At 31.8% G+C, this 19653-nt stretch overlaps 1 protein-coding gene across 1 annotated transcript in view; it reads left to right on the forward strand.

Annotated features, from left to right (window-relative positions):
* The first annotated feature begins 746 nt into the window (after positions 1 to 746).
* LOC118199164 (dual specificity mitogen-activated protein kinase kinase 1-like) overlaps positions 747 to 19653 on the forward strand; it is an 80545-nt gene continuing 61638 nt past the window's right edge. Inside the window, exons 1-3 of the mRNA XM_085815230.1 lie at positions 747 to 1129; positions 14778 to 15003; positions 15541 to 15687. Of these exons, the coding sequence (XP_085671356.1) occupies positions 1026 to 1129; positions 14778 to 15003; positions 15541 to 15687 (477 nt within the window). The 5' untranslated portion in view covers positions 747 to 1025. The remainder of the gene's footprint in view (positions 1130 to 14777; positions 15004 to 15540; positions 15688 to 19653) is intronic.

Below are 19653 nucleotides of genomic sequence, written 5' to 3' on the forward strand. Positions count from 1 at the left end.
ACGGCAGGTATGCGCTGAGTCATCCACAAGGGGAAGCGACGCAGACGAAAATACGAGCGGGAGCAAGAGGCGAGACGGAAAACAACCTTCTCGTATGACAGCACATGCTCGAATGTTCCTAATTAAGAGTCTGGTTTTAAATTTTGTTTGATTATGGCAAGAGGGCTTTTGCTTAGCGTAAGAGATAACTTCTTGAGGATGTTTGAAGGCAAATTAACTCGTGTCCCCTTTACATATGGAAAAAACCGTGAAAATACCCATGTAACACCTATTTTGCCTGAAATCAAACAAAGGCCAACTGCATTTTGATTTAGCTCTGATCGAGCCCAGACCGAACTGCCAAAGTTCAGTGATTTCTCATTAAGAGAAATTTACGAGCATAGCATTGAATGAAGTGTAATATTTCACAAAACATTTTTTTTTCTATTGAAAACCATATATCCTCATAACTACACAGAATCGCTGTTTACATTGATCATGTAATTAGATAACGTGCCTGATTTATTTATCAAAACATGTTTGGTGAAAAGTGGATGTAAATTCTATGTAAGCCAATTTATTGGACCTTCAAAGGGTTTGCAAAAAGTGACCTTTAATTTTAATATCTTGTGTTTAATACTTTAAAACGATTTGCGAAAAATGACCTTTAATTTTAATACCTTGTCCGTACGTAAAGGGTAGACTTATTCTAGACGTATGTTGGATTAGTTCTTTAAAAGCAACAAAATAACGTATAATTTCTTTGAATTAAGATGGCTTTTTTCAAGAGAGTCCTTCGTTACGAAACTATATAAATTTTAATTTATTTATTATATCGTTGTAATATCAAAATTATAGCATAAGTACAATATGCTTTGCTGCATCGTGGCGGTATGCGGCATAATTCTTCATAATGTAAGCTTCTTGAATCTGGTTCGTTTACCAGATTGTCGGTACTTTTAGTAAGTGTATTATGAGAAGTAATGTGTGCATTCTGTTGTAAATTATGTGATTAGGAACTTATATCCATCTAACTAACCAAAAAAATGAGTAAAAGTTTCGGCAAAAATAAGCTTAACTTAAAACTTCCGCCGGGTGCAATTGAAGTCAACAATAGTGAACCACCGGGATCGGTAGACCCGAATAATGAGTAAGTTAAACAACATATGCTGTAGGTAAACTGTGTGAATTGGACTAAGAGAATTTTATTTATGCTTAAAAAACCCGCTGTTTGTTACATTAAAGTTTGTGTATCTGGTATCTTTATTCTTAATTTAAAATCAGTGTGTTAAATGCCAATTTCAAATGTTTCTGTACACTTGCCGAGGTGACATGACAATGAATTTTACTGTTGGAATGTACTCTTAATAATAAACTTTGTTATTATTAAGGATAGTACCGGTAATTGTTACTATTCAATCTATACAATAAACCGAAATTATTTAAAAGATGAAAGGTGTTCGCAAAGTAAAGGATTAAATGAAAGTTTTTTTATTTAAAATTAATCTCATATTGCCGATAAGTCTTCAGTAAATTTTATTTACTTAGGTATCATCGTTGTCACTCGCTCGAAAAAAGTTCTCTAAAAAACACAGGAGTTTCTTAATAATCTAACATTAAGCATTTGATTGAAATGAAAAACTTATGAGAATAGACTAATCAGCATAATTTAATTATAAGAGCTGTTAATTAGAAGAAACAGAATATCATAGTAAGTTTTAAAGTACTGGTTTTGTGTTATTTAAAGAAAAATGTTTTAGTAGTTTTAGATACCATTTTTTAAAAATGCATTTTGTATTTTGGTTATTTCGCTTCCACCTGTTGCATTGTGAAATACGAAAATGTATAATAATTTTTCTACTAAAGTCATTAAATACATAATTTAAAAGCCTTAATTTTTTTTTTACATAAAATATATATATTTTTTTTTTATCAAGCCATTAATGTTTTAAAGCATTTTCTTTTCTAAAACTTCTTAAATGAATGCAGATGTAAAATTGTGTATTGCTTGTTTTATGTTTTGATCACATATCAAAGATTTACAAATAAATTTTAAGAATTTTTTCTGTACCTTGCTCATTATAATGCTTTTGTATATTTGCCTTTTGCAAATATGAGCTCAAAAAGATTAATTTTTTTTTTTACATGTGTAAAAACTGTTTAGGAAAAAAAAAAAAAATGCTAGAAATTATAAATTTTGGTAAACTTTTAATTTTTTTTTAGGAAGCACTTCCGCAGAGAACCCGGTAAATGTAAACATCGCCAACTTTGGCAATAATAGTTCAAACCTGGTAACCCAGAGTATTTATCCTATTCGCTTGTTCGAAGTTTGCAACTATTCCTCATGCGTTCAAATTTTGTTGAAATATCACTATCGTTGTTTGCCTTTGCAGATTTATATTATTCTTCTCTTATTTATTATTATTTTTTCTGAATTTTTTAACAACGAATAGATAGAAATATTTTCGTAGATAGATGCCGGGGCTAATCTTTAGAATATGGGAACAGGTAGTTTGGCGACATTTTGGTAAGGCGATAAAGGTTACTAGCTAGGACTTTAGCAATAATCTGAGAAGTACACAGTTCGAATCACAGATTATTTTGTCTCAGAGAAATGAGAGATTGAGACATGTCATGTGACATTTTCCGGAAAATTCCGATCGTGATTTTAGCTAATAAGCACTTAGAAACAATTTCGCTGCTAAAGTGCAGAATCGCCTACTTATTTGTTTGGCGCTTTTTACAAGAGTAAGAAGAATTGGATTTTGTCAATTTTCTTTGACTTTTTAAGTGAAAATAGGTCGATGTGTACATAGATAAAGTCAAGAGTGTGCGCAATGCCATTTTTGTGCAATTCTGGGATGTTTTTTCAAGAGAAAATAGGTCGACGTGTACATGGATACCGTGGTTGATCTTTACATTATGGTAACTTAACGTTTTTTTGGCGAAAATTTGGCGACCAACTCTCCTACAGCAACCCTCTGTTTTTTTTTTTCCTGCCGCCATTTTGTCTTCACGAAGTAAAGACGTGTTTCAGCTGATCTTTAGAATATGGTAACTGGTAGTTTGGCGACATTTTGGAGGCGATAAAAGTTACTACCTGGGACTTTGGTAATAATGTGAGCAGTACTCAGTTCCGATTACGCATTATTTTGTGTGAGGGAAATGAGAGATCGTGGGATATGTCATGTGATATTAATGGACGAATTACGGTTCTTTAATCGGGAAAAAATCTGGAAATTTTGTATTTGGCTTTATTCTGTGTTGTGTGAAACAGTGTTCGTTAATTTTTGGATCCCATGCCCCTAACTAAAGTGAATTCGAAATGGGTATTTAGTGGGATTGATAGGGGTAGTAATAAGTGTTTCTTTAAGGTTGTGCGAGATAGAAGTAAAGATGTTTTCTTAAGTTATTTATTTTACCTGGTACCTTGCTGTGAACTATAAGTATGATTTTAAAGATCATGAAACAGAAATAAGAAAAGTTTATCGGACACGTAATCAAGATTCTGAAGAAGAATAGGTAAGTTAGTATTTTGAATTATTTGAGGATATTATTTTTATGCATTGTTCTAAATGTAAGGTGGAAGTAAAGTAATTTGCGTAAACGTGCATGGAAATAATTTAAATATTTGACACTAAGTATTTGTAACCATTTGTAATGTTTGCGGTATGAATTAGTTAGTGACGTTTGTAATATAATAGATAATGTAGAGGTAAAAGTTTTTGGAAATTTTATTTATTTTATACGGGGAAATGTTCATATTTGGAAAGGGTATATACTTTTTCGCGATCAGGTAATTTCATATATGTTCTTTTTACCGGGTTTAAAGATTAAAAAAATTGTCATGTATTTTCGTGAAATTTTTCTAATTTATGAGAAAAAAGCAGTGTAGATGGATATAATGAACAGTGTGCGCAATGCCATTTTTGTGCAATTCTGGGATGTTTTTTTAAGTAAAAATAAGTCGACGTGTACATGGTTTATGTGTATGTGTTATTTTGAAAAACGCGTAAGGAGTATGGTATTGTGCACTTTTTCCCAATTTTGCAGTGAATATTTGTCATGATTAAGCAGTTTTGTTAGATAAAATTTCTAGCATAAGTGTAATTCGGCTAGTAGATTGTTGGAAGAAGTGTTCAGTAGATACAAAGAAAAGAAACATGTCTTTACTTCGTGAAGACAAAATGGCGGCGGGAAAAAAAAATAGAGGTTAGCTGTAGGAGAGTTGGTCGCCAAAAAATCGCCAAGTTACCATAATGTAAAGATTAACCCATGTTTCTTTTCTTTTTATCTACTGAACACTTCTTCCAACAATCTACTAGCCGAATTACACTTATGCTAGAAATTTTATCTAACAAAACTGCTTAATCATGACAAATATTCACTGCAAAATTGGGAAAAAGTGCACAATACCATACTCCTTATGCGTTTTTCAAAATAACACATACACATAAACCATGTACACGCCGACTTATTTTTACTTAAAAAAAATCCCAGAATTACACAAGAATGGCATTGCGCACACTCTTCACTATATCTATGTACACTGCTTTTTTCTCATAAATTAGAAAAATTTCACGAAAATACATGACAATTTTCTGAATCTTTAAACCCGGCAAAAAGAACATATATGAAATTACCTGATCGCGAAAAAGTATATACCCTTTCCAAATATGAACATTTCCACATATAAAATAAATAAAATATCCAAAAACTTTTACCTCTAAATCATCTATTATATTATACACATCACTAACGAATTCATACCGCAAGCATTACAAATACTTAGTGTCAAATATTTAAATTATTTCCATGCACGTTTACTTCAACTGAAACGTATACCAAATTCCTACAAACATAAAATTCATAAAATAACTATCATTTAATTAAAATATCACTAAACCATGTACGCATCCACTTATTTTTACTTAAAAAAACATCCCAGAATTGCACAAAAATGGCATTGCACACACTCTTCACTATATCCATGTACACTGCTTTTTTCTCATAAATTAGAAAAATTTGACGAAAATGCGTAACAATTTTCTGAATCTTTAAACCCGGTAAAAAGAAGATATATGAAATTACCTGATCGCGAAAAAGTATATACCCTTTCCAAATATGAACATTTCCCCGTATAAAATAAATAGAATATCCAAAAACTTTTACCTCTATATTATCTAATATATTACAAACGTCACTAACTAATTCATACCGCAAACATTACAAATGGTTACAAATACTTAGTGTCAAATATTTTAATTATTTCCATGCACGTTTATGCAAATTACTTTACTTCCACCTTACATTTAGAACAATGCATAAAAATAATATCCTCAAATAATTTAAAATACTAACTTACCTATTCTTCTTCAGAATCTTGATTACGTGTCCGATAAACTTTTCTTATTTCTGTTTCAGGATCTTTAAAATCATACTTATAGTTCACAGCAAGGTACCAGGTAAAATAAATAACTTAAGAAAACATCTTTACTTCTATCTCGCACAACCTTAAAGAAACACTTATTACTACCCCTTTCAATCCCACTAAGTACCCATTTCGAATTCACTTTAGTTAGGGCCATGGGATCCAAAAATTAACGAACACTGTTTCACACAACACAGAATAAAGCCAAATACAAAATTTCCAGATTTTTTCCCGATTAAAGAACCGTAATTCGTCCATTAATATCACATGACATATCCCACGATCTCTCATTTCCCTCACACAAAATAATGCGTAATCGGAACTGAGTACTGCTCACATTATTACCAAAGTCCCAGGTAGTAACTTTTATCGCCTCCAAAATGTCGCCAAACTACCAGTTACCATATTCTAAAGATCAGCCGATACCATTTATGTGGAATGCTTAAAAACGCGGCAAGCAGGCACTCTCAATTTCGCACCTAATCTTCGCTGTAATTAAGCATTCTTTTTCCATAAAAGTTCTAGTATAAGCGTAATTCGGCTAGCAGATTGTTGGAAAAAATGTTGAGTAAAAAAAAAAAAAAAAAAAAAAAAAGCTTTTACTTTGTGAAAACAAAATGGCGTCCAAAACAAAACTAGCAGGTTGCTGTAGCAGGGTTGGTCGCCAAAAATTCGCCAAGTTACCATAATGTAAAGATTCGCCGATGCCGGTTCTCGGTTCGGGATGAAAGGAAGAAAATACAGCGGGAGGGGTGAATGCTAATTTGTAACACGGCTGTTCACGTTGTGTTCTTAATTATTAACAGCTCTAAGAATCATGAGCACGATGAGGTTTCCAACCTCTAAAATAATTTGTTTTCGTAGGCCGCAAAAATGTGCATGTGCATTTTGAAAAATTAAGTAATGCTTTTGTTTTTATTATTGTCATCTAAAATTATGAGAATAAATCAATTTTTACGGCGTAAAATTTTAACAAGATAATATATTGTTAATGCTTTTCTAACAATAGCCTTTCAGAGGATGGCAGGTGTGACATAAATAGATGATTAAATTGAAACAAAAAAATATTACTGATTATATAAGATGAGAGAATAGTTTGATGCATCGCCATAGTCATCAAAATTAGCAAACCACTGCTGATGTAAGGAATATATTGTTTTCTGAGTTAACTGTAATTTAAGACAAATTTTTTTCGTATATCACGTTTAATCAGTTAATTTCAGTATATTAATACTAATTTATGTTTTTTAAATGAATTTTTATTTCCGTTATAAATGCTTCTGTGCTAACTTGAATTTAATACAAATTTATTTTCGTATATCACGTTTAACTGGTTAGTTTTACATCTACATGCTTATTATCTGTGAATTTTTACTACCATATGCTTAATATATTGTTTTGTCTGCTAACTTGAATTTACATGCACTAAAAATCACGTTTATGGCTCGGCTCATCGTCGATGAACCGCGAGCTTGGCGAGTAAAAATGCAACGGCGCCAACGTGTTCTCTTCCGGATGAAAACCCTTTTTTTAAGTTACTGAAACTAGTTTTTAAAACAATAACCTTTTTTTTTTTTTTTTTGTCCTGAATCACTTTTTAGACATCCTTTCTTCATGTGCTTGTTGCTTCAAATTGTATTTATGAATACAATGGTATTTCATATCTGCTGATAGTACTTCCCAAGACAGCATAAATAATAGCAAGCATTATATCAAACAGGATATTTGGGTTAGAGTATATTTGGGTTGAAGGTGCCCCCTGTATTATCAAGGGAGTGCACAATGTCTAGTTTGTGCAATTCTCTGATGTTTTTTTTTTTTTTTTTTTTAAAGAGAAAATAGATCAATGTGCATATGGATACTGAGTTTGTGCAATTCTTTGTCTTGTTATTTTGTCTTTGTGTAGTGCTCGGTATCCATGTACCGCCAAAAATCGCCAATTTTTTCCAAGGGGCACCCATAAATATACTTTTACCGGTTATTTCTGTGACATGCATAAGCTTAATTAATCAGTTATATAAACATTAAATAATGCATTAAATAATCAACATTAAATAATGCAGTAATAAAGTATTGTGTATGCAAATTATGTTATATACTGTATTATTAACTAAAATAATGTATATTATATACTTTAGCAGTGGTCTCAAACTGGCAGCCCGTGGGCCACTTGCAAACCATGAATACATTTTACGAAAAAAATTTTTTTTATGCATTTCATATATTTGTTACAAAGTTCCCATTGCTATTTAATTATTTGAAATCCAAATTTACAATATTTTCATTACTGTTAAAAACTAACATGAATAATGCACCAGAAAATCTATAAATTGAGATAATTTGTAATGTGATAGGAATCTTATTCAAAGATTTGAAGATACAAGTTTCATTAACTTTCATTTGTACTTGTCCAAAAATTACTGTAAAGGCCCTTATTTTCGCGGGCCATAATTTGTGCTATAATGAATATATCGGTGATTTCGTGAGTTGAAAATTTCGTGAATTTTATATAAACAGAACTGAAAGTTGAAAAATTTCAAAAGTACCTAAGTAAAGTTGAAGAAGTTGAAAAATTTGATTGAATTGTTCGACGTTTTTAAGGCACACCAAGATCCTTTTTTTTCTGACTGAACTAGAGAAGAGGAATATTATTCCAGTTTTTATGCACGCTTCCTGCACAGGAGAGCTTCAACCTTTGGATTTAACTGTAAATGGCGAGTTCAAGCGTTTGCTCAAGAATGAGTTTATTGAGTGGTATTCTAATGAGCTTTAATTTCTAGAGAAAAAAGAATCTGTGGACATGCAAATATCGCAACTAAAACTGATTCACGCTTCTTGGCTTGTTCTAAGGGTATTGAAGCCAAACATGAAATAATTTTGAATGGTTTCAAAGAAGCTGGTATAAATAGCATTCTAAGTGAATGAGCTGCCTTCTATTAATTTTATTGTTTTATATTCGAGAAATATAGTTGTATATTATCCAAAAAATAGTTATAAGAAAGAAAGTTGTCAAGAAAAAGCTTATAACTGTGCCATAAATCATTAAATTTTGGGTAAGTGAAAAATTTCTGATTTTTTTATTATTTGAGGTGGAAAAATAAATGTATTTCGAAAGGCTTTAATTTTCACAATTACGACGGGCTCGCGAAAATAAGGGCCTTTACAGTAGTATATTCTCATCTACGCATTTTTGTACTAAGAATAATTGCTTTGTTTGGGAATTCATTTATATGTTGGCAAGTAGTACAGTAGTATATTCTCAGTTTTTGAAAATAAATAAGAAGGGAACACGTTTGACCACTTATACAACCAAGTTTTTTATTTTACATATAAAATTCATAATTATTTACATACAAATACATGTCCCAAAAATTGCTGCTACACAAAGCCAAAATAACAAATCAAAGAATTGCACAAAATCAGTATCCATGAACACATTGACCAATTTTCACTTAAAAAAACATCAGAGAATTGCGTATACTTGGCATTGCGCACCCCCTTGACTTAATCCATGTACACATCAATCTGTTTTCAGCCAATTCTACACTAGAGCCAGACAAAAAATATATAATCTCAATAAACTACAACTCAATACTACTACTTTTAAATCAAACAGTGAAATAACATAAAAAAAAAAAAAAAAAAAAATCATCTTAGCACTATTCAAAGGAAATATCCACTTACCTTATTTAGAAATTTCGATGTCCTCAGTCAAACAAAATTCCTTAACAGCATCCAAAAACTTCCTAAAATTATCTGAGCTAGAATTTGTATACTAGCGTCACCACATAAATTCACAAAAATAAGAGTAAAAAATATCCTCCATAATGCCGGTGTCTTCCAACATTCAGCCATACGCATTTCCTTTCTACAAACAAAAATTTAAACTGCATTCTAAGTTGTTATTAAGTTAAATATTTATTTTTTGGTAAAATATTTCTTTAAAAAATTCTGGCATGTCAGCTGTTGTCAGTCATGCATTTAGCTTGCATTTACTTTGAGACCATTGCACTAGAGTATATCTTTTTTCATACCAATGGATATAAAGGATTATGACATGTTAATATAGTCTGTAGAAGACAAGTGAAAAATGAAAAAATACAATTCTGATACTATGCAGCATAATAATTTTTTTTTAAATATCAGAGAAAAAAGAATTATTTCTTTTCCTAGCTTTAATGGCATGCTTGTATTATAGCATTTGTATAGTCTTATTGTGCTAAGTAGGACTGTGAAGATGCATTGCTAATGTATGCTTGAAATGAGAATGGAAGAAATATGTGAACAAAAACCAAAGTAAGTCCATCACTCTCTGACTACTGACACCTGACACTGCTTTCAATATATTTTTAATGTCATCAAGTTGGGATGGCAACTCTAACTTTTCCTTATAGTTAGTTATCCTTCCTTCCAAAGTTATCCTACCTTTCTAGTCTTTCTCCTTTTCCAAAACGCCAGAATTTCACCCGTGGTCATACAGGTATAGATCCTCTGCACTAACTGTACAGAGCCATTCACACTGGAATTCATCTGCGCTAGTGGAATTTGTTCTGTGTGTCAAACAGCTCTGCTATATGTGAAGTTCAGCTTTTTCAGCTTGCTCCAATGTGGGAAAAAAAAAAAAAAAAAAAACTGGTTTTGGAGCAGTGTCAGTCAGGGCTGTGGAGTCGGAATCAAAGTCGGGTAGATTTGTGGGTAAAAGGAGTCGGAGTCGCTAAAAAACATGTCGACTCCGACTTCAGTTTTTGTTGAACAGTTTCAATTTGAAATGAAATTAAAGTGAATTGAAAAAAAGAATTAATGACAAACTGAGTTAATATTTTTATTTATGGACTATATATATTAATAACTAGTAATTTTCTATTTTATTGGCATATTAGTAAATAAATATAAGGGAGCAGGATGGACTTGATGTTTGCCATTATTGATTAAACTGATTCATTTAGTTACTAATCTCATTGGTGAATTTCGATAAGCAGCAAGAACTCCCAAAATTGATGCCATTCTTAGAAAGCAAGCAGAAAAAAGAGCAGCACACTGGAGAAATACATATTTGATGATACAGTGGTTGTTGGGATTAAGAACTTTTTCAGAAGATGTAAATAACCGTAATATTTCACTAACAGAAAGACTGTGGAATGATCTTGCAGAACTGGACACCCTTCTTTCAACACTGTATATAGCCACAAAAAAACTACAATCTGAAAAATTAACAGGAGACAAGAATGTTAGAAGATGTAGATAACCCTAATGTTTCACTAACAGAAAGACTGTGGAATGATCTTGCAGAATTGGAAACTCTTCTTTCTATACTGTATATAGCCACCAAAAAGCTACAATCTGAAGAATTAACAAGAGGCAAGACTGGAAGAATGCAATGTTTGTTCTTTCTGAAATGGAGGGTTTATTGCAGAAGGAATCATTTCTTCAATGAAGAAAAGAGAAACTAGTTTGCTAGACATTAAGATTGTGCAGGGTTCATTATATGTAGATCCAAAATGCCAAATTTTGTTGGATGACAAACAAATTGAAAAGGCAAAGAAAGCTATCTATGAACTTTCATTAAGAATGAAATTATTCTCTGAACAACTGGAATATTCAGGACAGTCAAACTGCAGATATTGAAACTGAGTCTCTATCATCCTCTTCCACTGATGAATTAGATTTTGAGAAATATTTGGATAATGTTGAAAAGGCTAAGGCAAAGCGAATGAAAATAAATAACCAAGAGCCTTTAAATATAAAAATGACAAAATACAAACAAGATTTATACACAAAATATAAACAAGATTATATTTTTTGAAGAAATAGATAAATATGCTCTTGCAAGACACCTCTTTTAGAACTTATAAAAATCCTAACCTGAAAAGTTAGGAAGTAGCCCTAACAGAAACAGCTCTTCTTCCTACTCAAGTCAGTGTGGAAAGACTTTTAGTTCTGAAGTTTATCAAATCGGATCTATGGTCCGCTAACAAAGAAGATCTTGCCGAAGTTTTACTGTTTCTTAGAAATTACTAATGCCAGTTTTTCCATTTCATAATAAATGCTAATTAATATAAAAAAATTGCTATGCATAAATTTTTTACTGTAGCATCTATTACTTCTTTTATGTTAAAAAATAAGCTGTGCCAATGTGTATATGTTTACATATATGCGAAAGAGTCAGAGTCGGAGTCATTAAAATTCCAGGAGTCGGAATCGGTCATCCCTACCGCGTCCACAGTCCTTGTGTCAGCTGTCTTGGTTAGCTCAGATAAACCCCTATAACTACCAAATTTTTGAAAACTTTAAGAGTTAAATAAAGGCGTGAAGGTTTAAAAGATCACAAACGTGGAGAAGAGATAGGAAACTTAACATATAAATATTAATAAATACGGTAAGTATATAATATTAGCTAAATATAGTGAACAGCCCTTACAAATCTGCCCCAGTTTTGATGGATATCATCCTTTCAGATTTTTTAGCTCACTGTGCTGTGAAAAAAACTGGTTTTGTAGCAGTGTCGGTTGGGTCAGATGTTTTGGTTATCTCAGATAAACCTCATTCTGAACAGCCCTTACAAGCCCCAGTTTTGATGGATATTATCCTGGAGGACTATTTAAGGGTCTTTCACCCGTCTTTCCCTGGCAGCAAATTATCAGAAGTTTTGGCTGACCAGTATTTTGAGTCGGCAAGTCACACAGACAATGTAAACTTCAAACGTCTAAATCACTACAAAAGAGACTACAAACATCACTACGTAGCAATCTTTTGAGAGCAACTCAATGCTTGCACATTTTAAAGTGTTAGAATTCTTTAACTCAGCACACAGGAGCTGTTTTGTGCTAGTTGTAGAGAATTCGACTTGCATTAAACAGACCTAGGATTGAATCCCAAGGTTATTACCATCTTCAAGGGCATTTGAAACTCAAGCGCTGCAGCACTTCTCTTTATTGCTAATAGATGGCGACACGAACAAGCAACTACTGCATATCTAATGCCATCTCATGATCAGTACAATTAAAAGCATCTAAATCCTTTGCCAAATGAAAAAGCCAAAATAAAAATTAAGGGCTAGGCTTCTACTAAAGCAGAATTTAACAAAATTTGCATACATGTTACATCAAAGTAAAAAAAAGTTTATTTTATTTATTTATCATGTCCTAGTTTATTTTATTTATTTATCATGTTGTAGTAAACTATAAATAAAACATAGGTTATGAGTTTTGCTTACATAATGCACTGAACTGGTGTTTATTGTGATTGAGAACTGAGAATTACTGTAGTCTGTTAGTTGCTACCATTAAAATACAGAATGAAAAATAACAATTAAACTGTCCAGAAATGTATAGCTGGCAAATAGTACTTAGAATGGTACAGGTGATATACCAACCATTACTTGAAACTTGATGCATTATCGAATTCAAGCATCTAGAAAAAAATTAAGCTAAGTTTGTAGTCTGTGACTAATAAAACTTGGTTTTTAATACAGTTAATTAATGTGAACATTTATAATTTTGCATGTTAAAATTCATTTTCATTGCACCTTATATTATGTGATTTAAAAAAAACAAGTAATGTATAATAATTATAAATTCCTGTATTGTTTCCCTCTTTTTTATAAGTACACAGTATTCTGTTTTTGCAAAATAAATTTTAAATTGAATTTGATTTCAAAAGACGACTGCTAGAGGGTAATGCTCACAGGCATGGAGGGAGAGAAAGAAAGGTTTCCAAAAAAGCTGTTAATATGACTTTAATTGAAGAATATGGTTAAATCACAGAAGGTGAATATGACTTTATTGAAGAATATGGTTAAATCAGAAGGTGTTCAAAATTCCCTCTATTCCCACAATAAATGTTTCCCAACGTCAATGCATGGATTCACAAACCTGTTCAAAATGGGCAGTTGATATTCTTCCATGATCCTGGTGAAGAGATCCATGTCTGATACACTGTGGACTTCATGTATCCCCACAGGTAGAAATCCAGATGAGCCAGGCAGAGGGATCATGGTTGCCATGCAACTAGTCTGCCTTTGCCAATCCAGCGATCACAGTATGTCCTATCATGGTATCCCTGCATGGTGCTGCTAAAATGTGCATTCGCTCTGTCATGCTGAAGCCAGATGTAGTGCGTGTAGCTGCTGGATTATCGACCATCAGATCCGGCAACAGTCTTTCTAAAAAATGTGCAATAGGTTTTTCTTATTGAGGTAGTAGGTAAGGGCCGATTAACATGTCATCGATAATAATGAATTAGCAAACTGATTCATTCTTTTCCTGCAACATCCTTGCCTGAAATGATCACACTTCCGCACTGTCCCATAAGCCTGTGAACATTGCCCTGTAGTGGTTGCTGTTAGCATTTTTTGACACAAGTTTCTATGTAAGTCTTGTTTGTCATGATATGATAGACCAGCATGCTCATAAATTTGACGACTTATTGAGACACCCTGTATAATACTTTATAACATGAAATTGGATCTTTTTTTAAAGCTCCTTGATGCTTTTTAAAGATTAGGATTTCTGAATTTATATGCATATGTTTTAATTTTTTAATACTTTTACAGATAAAGTATTTTGAAACTACAGTGAAACTTTGAATTGCAAATAACTTGATTTCCATGTGTGTAGATGAGCAAAAATTTTCAATGAATTTTAATTTGAGAAATGAGCAGCGTCTTGAAATACAAATAATATATGCTTTGTCTACCAAGTTTCACATGATCTGATTATAATGAAGCCAATGTTTTTTTTCCTCTCTTGGTGCAGAAATGAGGGTTATCACCTGAGCTGGGCAGTGAACATTATAGCATTGTGATTGCCTCTTTATTAAAGTGCTGCGGTTGTGTACATAAATCTTTTTCTTCCTGCCCATTTTTAGTGTATCCAAATATAGTAGTTGTACTAATTGTACTGCAGAAATGGCCTGTATGAAGAAAATGGTAAGAATAAAAAATTGATTACAGTACAAATTAAGATGAAAATTATGAACAACGTATACAAATAGCTGACATCCAAAGATTCTGCGAGAAATCTACATTAATGATATGTATAATAATAAAGAAGAAAGAAGCAGTAATATGAATATAATAATTAAGAATAGATAAATGAACATGATTCCATTAATTAATTTAATAATTTATTAAATTTTTACCTCCATTAAATTAAAATTCTTTCCAGTTTTCCAAAACAAAACAAACGATAATTATCTATGTTAGAGAGGAAGATACTCAATGTTTGAACATTTTCCTTTTTATTTTTCAAAAATATATAAAAGTAACAAAGATACTCTTATGAAATTGAGTTAAATTTGATACAACCTAATCTGCACAATCTTTGGATTTATTTTTATTAAACTGTGATCATTTTTGTTTTTCCTGCAGCAAATCTATGCTTGATACAAGTCTTGAGGCTTTGCAGAAAAGTCTGGAAGGTTTAGAGCTTGATGATCAACAGAGAAAAAGATTAGAAGCTTTTCTTACACAGAAACAAAAAGTTGGTGAATTAATTAATGATGATCTAGAAAATTTAGGAGAACTTGGTGCTGGCAATGGAGGAGTTGTGACAAAAAATCTTCATAGGCCAAGTGGATTGATCATGGCTCGTAAGGTAAGTTTCCTAAGCAGTATCTAAATTTTTACTTAATCTGAATTTCGTTTGACCATTTTCTAAATGTGCTTCAAGGTTTATTATTATTTTTTTAAATTGCAAATTTATTTTACATTATCAGCAAGAATATGGCCGTATTTTAAATACGTGTATAAATTTTTAAGTTACTTAAATTTGTCTCATAATTTAGCATTGGATATTCTGCTCTATGAAAGAATATTTAATTCAGAAAATTGAAATGCAGGAAGGAAAGGAAACTTTAGTTTTTTAAAATGCCATCTGAATATTAGCAAGAAACATATTTGCATGTTAAAATTTGAGGATCCTGAATAATCATCAAGAATGGCTAAAATATTGAAGTGAGATTTGTCAATATTAATTTACACATTCCGTTTTCAAATGTAAATTATTTATTTCAAAATGAATATTAAATTATTTTGAGGACAAAACTTTTTCATGTTAAAGAGTACAGATAATAATTTTATAAATATAAAATTATTTTTTAGATATTTTATGTGTTTTCTTATTTATTTCAAGCTCATCCATTTGGAAGTGAAGCCTGCTATACGCAATCAAATAATCAGGGAGTTAAAAGTTCTTCATGAATGCAATTCTCCCCACATTGTTGGATTTTATGGAGCATTCTATAGCGATGGTGAAATAAATATTTGCATGGAATATATGGTATATCTAATAAATTTCTTCTATGTATTTTCAGTTAAAAATGTTCTTTTTGGTTGCTTATAATGTAGTTTGAAAACATTAAATGTGTCTGTTAGCCCTTTACTGGTAAAGTGCCATCTCTGATTGTTTCATTTATTAATCTTTTAATAACTTCAGAATGAACTTATCGTTTTTATTAAACAACCTAATCCTTATAGACCTGCTATCTATTTTGCAGTGCAAATACATTGTTTAAAACTGAACAAACATTTTGTATTATGCAATCTGTCATATGGCATATGTCTGCTTACGTTATGAGGCATCTGCTAGGCTATGTAAAAAAGTAATTTAGACTATGGTGATAAAAACTTTGAAGAGATTATTTTGGGTTGTTCCAGGGAAGTTGGAAATAAATGACTTTATAAGAATATGTAGAGTTGTAGATAGACTTTATAGGGAGAATGTATTGAATATAAGTAAATGTTAATGAATCACGTTTATCAGAAAATACTGCTAATAGCAAACACGAACATTTAAAAAAAAAAAAAGAAAATTTAGTTTAAAGTTAATATAATGTATTAAAAATATTACTACGGGTGATGTACTTCAGAAATTAATCTTTCTCATGTTGTGTCTGTCGCCAAATCTTCTCGATTTCAGGGAGGCTAATGGACCAATGATCATGTTGCTCCTGTGATATTGTTTTAACTATAAAGGATTAGAGGATGTGAAATACAACCAAAAAATTAAGAGCACATGACTATTTTAGGCTGCAAACTGTTTTAGACAAGGCAAGAACTTGAAATGCTTTTAAACTCTTAACTAAAGAGACTTTTGCCTGTAGCAAGATCCTCTCATAATGAGAACAACTTTACTTACAAAGTTGTTTCTACACCTTCAATGTCGTTATGTGTTGTTACTAGAGTTTCTCATAGATTTATATTATATCTATTTTAGTATATGCAGTCAGTAATTTGTATGCTTAACAGTAATACATATGCTGTGTGTATGCAGTCAGTAATATGTATGCTTAACAAATACAACCAACACCTGTTTCTGTTTTAGTATATGCAGTCAGTAATTTGTATGCTTAACAGTAATACATATGCTGTGTGTATGCAGTCAATAATATGTATGCTTAACAAATACAACCAATACCAGTTACCACGTGGAATAGCCCCATCAATGCATCATTCAGTCATCGCCCTAATGTCATACATTTGTGCTACAAGAAAAATTAGAAAATTAAGAAAAGCTATGTACTGATTAAAACATTAAAATCTGGATTGTTCCTCAATCTCAAAAATTCCTCACCAACCTCTTGAATTATGCTTCATAGTAACTCTTATTCTTGGTAATTCAGAAAGAATTTTTGACACACAGTTTAACCAACAAGATTATTCTTAAAGCTTTTTTTTTTTTTTTTTTTTTGTACAGGATTATAAACAGGAGGAAAAAACTTCTCTTGCAAACAGTGTTCTGTTTCTACTTCTTCTTAGGGAGGAAACTGATGCAAACGCAAATACTGGTGAAACCGTAACTAACTAAATATCAAACTGAGAACTAAACTCTTATGGTTAGTTAATTGCCATATTTCTAGTGATCGTATAAGTGAAAATAGAGTGCATTGCATTGTGTAAATGCATCCGGGACCGTGCCGTGAAAGGATCGTTTAAACAAGATGTAAAATCAATATTACATATAAGAAAAGACATAAAAGATATAAAGAAAACATAAGAAATAGGTTTCTAGATTAGTTACAAGTTTATTCAAATTTCCCAACAATTAAAATTAAATTTCACATCCTAGGTATTAGATACTCAATTTTCTTATTTTAGTTACACATGTGAATTCTTCAATTTATCATTTATTACACATTTAAATCAAGGATTTGCAAATCTACTTTATGACTCATTTAATTTAACTTGAACTACTGCTGTAATTTCTAGGATGTTAAAAGAAACACATTATCTGAAATTCAACATCGATTCTAAGGATGATTTCACAAAACAAACTATATTTTTATACCCTAATTACTATTTGTCATTTATGTCTCAGAAAAAGAAAGAAGGGGATGTGGAGACAATTTCCAGCCATTTAAAATTAATTTAGAAATTCAATCTTAGTTTTAAATTTCCAAGGAAGTTTCTGCAACTTTACTAAAAATTCATAGGAATACATCAAACACATTAAAAAAAAAAGACTTATCTTAGGTAGACATCTTGAAGTGGAGAACTCGTATCCTAATTCTAGGCTTTCGACAAACGGCACTGCCCCTCGGTTACAAGTCGACGTTCAGAGGACATCGTCCTGTCCCGGCACTTTTTGGCGAAATACGTGGCCGGGTAACTGGTTTCCATAGACGAAAAACTTTCACTCTGGAAGGCAAGAGAACCGCTGGCCCCGCACGGCTGCCCGCATAGACTCTCAGCTCCACCAGGAAAATCGTAGACTATGAAGCTAGGTATTTTTTTTTATACAAGACCGAAAGACATCGTCCTTGGTTTTTCCGATAAGGATGCAAGTCTGCAGCCGGTTAGCATAACTGCCGTTCCCTGCTGTAGGCTCAACTGAAAGAGGAACTACCTTCCTTTAGTCATCACCAGAACTCCAATTACAGTACCTCACCATCGAAAAGTCTGTCTAAAAGTGATTCAAACTTGAATTTTCTTAGTCTCCTTCACAAACACGGGCTCCCACAATGGCTTCATTTATCACCCCTTTAATCTGGACAAAATTAGGGTGATCACACATGCATGCCCCTCTTCACTTAGCCAACATCCGGACCCCCGATCGCCAAAACCAAAATGACTTACATCGAAAGTTAAGTGGCAACCTCTGACCCTTCTGTCACGTACTTCCTGTCTTAAAGGTCAATTGCACAAAAGAAATTTCTTCTAGAACATTCTAATGGACAAAACAATGCGCAAAATCATGACTTAGCAAAATCGCCTCCCTTCCCTGCTTCTTTTCACAATGAATCAAAGCTTGGACAATAATTGCAATTAAAAGGAAAATAAATAATGTTCTTTGAAACTAAATAATATTCTTAGAAGCATCTGTTTTTTCCCAAAATTAAAGCATTAAAAGAAATAATTCAGAATCAAATAAAAATTAAGATTTTCTTAAATCAGAAAATCATTCACCTAGTTTTTTATAACGCGATCAATTATCTACAAATAGTATGCAGTCAGTAATATGTATGCTTAACAAATACAACAAACACAAGTTACCGCATGGAATAGCCCCATCAATGCATTATTCAGTCATCGCCCCAATGTCATACATTTGTGCTACAAGAAAAATTAGAAAATTAAGAAAAGCTATGTACTGATTAAAACATTAAAATCTGGATGGTTCCTCAATCTCAAAAATTCCTCACCAACCTCTTGAATTATGCTTCATAGTAACTCTTATTCTTGGTAATTTAGAAAGAAGAATTTTTGACAGCCAGTTTGACCAACAAGATTACTCTTAAAGCTTTTTTTTTTTTTTTTTTTTTTTTTGTACAGGATTACAAACAGGAGAAAAAAACTTCTCTGCAAACAGAGTAGAAGCTGATGTGCATTCAGTTTTCTAAATCCATATGCAGAAAATTTATATAAAAACAGAGCGAAATATTTGTTCTTCAATCATTTTTTATATTTTTATCTCAGAAATGGTTTTATTTGATCTTGCTAAAAGAAGTTTAAATATCAACGTTTGTTTCAAAGAATAGTACAGTCAAAAGTCGTTAATCCGGACTCGTCGGGACTTCGGCGATTCTGGATTATCGATTTTTCCGGATTATAGATCATCAGTTTAAATCTCGTAAGATGGCATGCAGAAATTCCAAAATTAAAAATATGAAACCGTAATTTATGAAATAAAGAACAATTATGATCTAAAGGGTATCAAAATTTGCAAAAAGAAAAAGCTTAATATTTATTTGTTTACTTTATTAAACATTTCTTTCAATGTAAGTTGTTTAAGTTTTGCTTCGTTTCA

This window comes from Stegodyphus dumicola, chromosome 4 (genome assembly GCF_044657685.1).
Source record: "Stegodyphus dumicola isolate Sdum_Otavi_A_Nest chromosome 4, ASM4465768v1".
NCBI classification, from domain to species: domain Eukaryota; kingdom Metazoa; phylum Arthropoda; class Arachnida; order Araneae; family Eresidae; genus Stegodyphus; species Stegodyphus dumicola.